The 4,133-nt window shown below is 41.7% G+C and overlaps 1 protein-coding gene across 1 annotated transcript; it reads left to right on the forward strand.

Annotated features, from left to right (window-relative positions):
• The first annotated feature begins 424 nt into the window (after nt 1–424).
• On the forward strand, nt 425–3,121 carry LOC129596828 (proton-coupled folate transporter-like). Its single transcript, XM_055494202.1, has 6 exons — nt 425–764; nt 1,336–1,492; nt 1,598–1,737; nt 2,088–2,493; nt 2,564–2,828; nt 2,905–3,121. The coding sequence occupies exons 1-6, from the start codon at nt 525–527 to the stop codon at nt 3,119–3,121; spliced, it is 1,425 nt and encodes a 474-aa protein (XP_055350177.1). The 5' UTR covers nt 425–524.
• The last annotated feature ends 1,012 nt before the right edge of the window (nt 3,122–4,133 follow it).

The raw sequence follows: 4,133 nt of genomic DNA on the forward strand, positions 1-4,133 counted from the left end.
TTCTAGACTGCATAAGCATGTAATACCATCGGCACCGCGCACGCTGTTGTGCAAATCAAGGTTAAGCACCAAAACTACCTGCTTTATGCAGGATCATAAGCGAAACTTCATAAACAGGGGACGTGAATTGCACCCGTGACCATCTGTCTCGTTACCGCTCCGCATCGTGTCTAATGCTAATAATGCATACATTGTGCCTAAGCTGCTTAGATGCTGACACTTATATTTAACCCAAACTACGTCCGGTATCGAAAAAGAAAATATTTCTATGGGACATGGACGATATATTTCTGCAAAGACAGCGGATAAAGTTTCATTTGGCTTAGACCGCATCACGAGCGGAACACCGGTAATACTGTAGGTCTACAGTACTGCTTTTTGTGATCAGTACCGGCGTTTTCGATCGTTTTACCGACCGGCACGCGCCAACGTTTCCAAACCGCTTTTTTGAGAAATCATTCGATCAAAAATGCCATAATTTATTAACATAACGTTTGTTAAATTACTTAGCTAATTACTGCATAATGGGTGCTCTCACTTTCGATATGGACAAGAAACCGGCACCGGATGCGGTGCGGCGACGCAGCTCCATGAAGTACACGCCGTCTAAGGAGGATCTGCTGGCGGCGGATGTGGCGGATGAGATCAATGTCGATGCGCTGCCCACTTACTACACCGCACTGCGGATGGTCCCGTTGATGGCTTTCTATGGATTGGCCATGGGCACGGTGCAGCCGGTTTTAACGGAGCTCATCAAAACTCGGGTTCGTTGAGTTGATGTGAGCATGCTATAAGCACTGTGAACATGCTATAAGCACAATGTACGTAAATTATTTGAGCTCAACTCAAGCTGAATCAAAGAGCACCTACTCTAGCTATGCTTATTTACAATTTGCAACGAAAACAATTCAATAAAAGTGGACACAATAAATGCAGTTTTTTACAATTATCTGCTAACGCAGATTAATTTACTAGCGCATAATTTATTAAGTACTAATTTATTGGTATTGTTTAGCGCATAATTTATTAAGCGCATTATTTATTAAGTACTCTTATGGTTTATTAAAAATAAATCCCGAAATAGCTTAAGATTTTCGAGCTCTCGTAATACCCTTAATACCCAGTATGATATAAATTCGTTTACTCCAGATTTTTATAAGTACTTACATGTATTCTTTGTACATCTTGATAATAATTTGATTGCAAACTATCCAGTATACCGGTAAGTACAGTAACATTTCTCACATAGCGTCACGTGTTACGTGAATATTATGTACACGTTTCTGTAGTCGCCATTTTTTAAATATGAATTAATTACATGGTTGTTCGTTGCAGACGTGCCAAGTAGCGCTGAATTACACCGACGAGATCTGTGAGAATCTCAATAACTATACCAAGGAGGCGAAGGCCGTGCAACGGGTGACCTCCCAAATCCAGATGTACCAGACACTGGTGGACAGCCTTCCTGCCATGTTCTTCTCACTGTTCTTGGGTAAGTTGTGAAGTTACCGTATGTAAACGAGACAATCTGCACCGTCAGATAGGATACATGTGCAACGTAATTTCCATTAAGGATTAAGAAGAGCCGATTCAACAGGTTCCTGGAGCGATGAATATGGTCGAAAATTACCTATGCTGGTACCGTTTGCTGGATTGGTGATCGCGCATGGATTTAGTTTGATTAACACTTTCATCCGCATTTCTCCGTATTACCTTATGCTAACCCCCTTTATCACGGTATAATAAATAATTATCACGATAACTCATCAGCGCTTTGATATTGTAACCAAACTTTGTGATGTTACCGTGTTTAATGAAATAAAAAGTCAATTTTATACCAATAATTTTTAAATACTGTATAATATTGTAGTTGAATGCTCTTCGATCGCTAAGTAAAAAATTAGTAAATTGATTTTTTGCACAAATAATTTTATTTTGTGGTGTTGTATTTTTCAGAAGAATTGTTTTACTGCGAATTTTAAAATTACGTTTTAATGGTTATTTAAAATGCACCAGTTATCTGCGTTAACACTAAAGCACAGTAACGGTAGATATCTTAACTGCATTTTTTCCGATGTGATCTTTAGTCAGCCACGGGTGGAATGGTGCTGGTCAATGTTGCCGTCTTTAGTTACATGGGTGACTACACCAACGATCGTACCCGCTCTCCCAACGTGGCCATCGTCGACGCCATTCATATGTTGTTGCGTTTTGCCGGTTCGGCCGTTGGTGGCCAGTTGACGCAGTTCGGAGAGTCTGTGCCGTTTTACTTAACCATCAGTCTGCACGTGTGCAATTTTATTTTTATATTCTTTGCGATCCATGAACTGCGTGCCTTTAAAAGTATCAAAGACTGCAAGATAACCGATGTCGTCACCCTGGAACGCGTGAAGGACAACTGGCGAACGCTGAGTAAAAAACGACCGGGATATAATCGGCTGTTTCTCCTCTTGATCATTGGATGTCTTCTCATCATCGGTGTTTGCGTCATCGGTAACCAATCTTGACCTTAAAAATTTTTGCTAGGGATTATATACTGTACTGTGTGCAAGCGCATTTGCAGGTGACATGTCAATCACGCAGCTTTATCTGGAATTCGACCCGTTCAACTGGACACTGCAGCATTTCACCATTTACAACGCCATTAACGGTGTCGTTGAGGGAGTGATCATGGTGTTCGTCAACATTGTCCTGCGCCGGTATCTGACGATTTCCGACACCATGATCGGGACCATTGCGACCTTGTCGGCAGTGCTGCATCTGCTGTTTTACGGGTTGGCAACGAGCAGTGCCTTTATCTACATTGCAGCTGGCGTTGGTTGCTTAAAGTACGAAAGTGAAATTAAAGGTCATTCCATTAAAAGTGTGGTATGATGCGAATTGATGATTGCAAAACTTTGTCAGGATGTTGGGTTTTGTCTCCATCAAGTCGGTGACGATCAGTCTGGTGGACCGCGATGAAATCGGGAAACTTCTGTCAACGAAGATGTCGCTAATGTCTATCGCGCCCTTTATCGGCGTCACTGTTTTTACCAACATCTTCACGCACACCAACGAATGGTGGCCGGGCTTCTGCTTCGTCCTGGGTGCGTGTGTGACCGCGCCCGTGGTCTTCGTCTGAAAACTAATGAAACGAGTAATGACCACTTTGTTAGTGCTGACAGCATAGCATGACCAAAAACGATGTTGCTGTCGGTTCGAAATATGTACAAACAATATTTTGGACTTTCCCTGATAACAGTATACCAGAACAAAGGCTGATACATCAAAAATACCACCAATAGAGACAATGTAACCGCGCCCGATTTCGTGACTGACATGAACGTATAAAACAAACATACAGCAGCGACTGGCTTACTTCGGTGTTTTAGAATCCTGTTAGTGGGTGCACTTCCCTAGTTTAAAGCACATCTTTTGAATATCCTTGATTTGTCCGGTGACGTCGACTGGGAAACAACGACAATCAGCAGGCTGGTTCTGCGAAGCAATTGCGCGGCACAGCATGACTATTAGTCAACCATAAATACTTCGTTGATCCCATATAGTGCCATTTTGCTCAGTTCGCTGGGATCCACTTGTCTCAGATCAACGCTCGACCACGATCGGAACGTTCCATCTGGATGAAAGCCACTATACCTACAAACAGTGCTCATGTCAGTATGAATCCGTTTACAAATCGATTACCATTACTTTCATTTCACGGAACTGGGCAGCGATCACCTACGTTTCCCAAAGAACAAGCCGAAAATTAGGCTGATCTTTTATTTTATACTCAAGTAAGCTTATTTCATTTTGAAAGCGAAGAAAGGAAAAAAACAACAACACCCAACCTTTGGGTTTCAGCAACAGGTCCACAGTTTTGTGAATGGATTCCCTTTTCGAGAAATTATTTGTAACTCTGTCATATAATAAAAAAGTGTTTAAAAAGATAAAAAATGTAAACTATTACAACGGCGTAAAACTGTCATTTTTAATCAAGTGCTTTTCGGAAAATGTAAGACGTGGGCGCAACCGTGCTGACCCGTACAGCAGAACGCTTAGTATGCGAGCAGAATTTTGAGTGCTGTGTAATGTGCAGGTTGGGAGTAGATAATGTTTCAAGTTGTTCGCCACAGTAAAATAAATGCCTTTCT

Source organism: Paramacrobiotus metropolitanus, unplaced genomic scaffold (assembly GCF_019649055.1).
Source record: "Paramacrobiotus metropolitanus isolate TYO unplaced genomic scaffold, Prichtersi_v1.0 Parri_scaffold0000096, whole genome shotgun sequence".
NCBI classification, from domain to species: Eukaryota; Metazoa; Tardigrada; class Eutardigrada; order Parachela; family Macrobiotidae; genus Paramacrobiotus; species Paramacrobiotus metropolitanus.

Coding starts and splice junctions, on each gene's coding strand:
- LOC129596828 (XM_055494202.1), top strand. CDS start 525: ATGGGTGCTCTCACTTTCGATATGGACAAGAAACCGGCACCGGATGCG. Junction 1,493..1,597: donor GTTCTTCTCACTGTTCTTGG/GTAAGTTGTGAA, acceptor CCGATTCAACAG/GTTCCTGGAGCGATGAATAT. Junction 2,494..2,563: donor CATCGGTGTTTGCGTCATCG/GTAACCAATCTT, acceptor GCGCATTTGCAG/GTGACATGTCAATCACGCAG.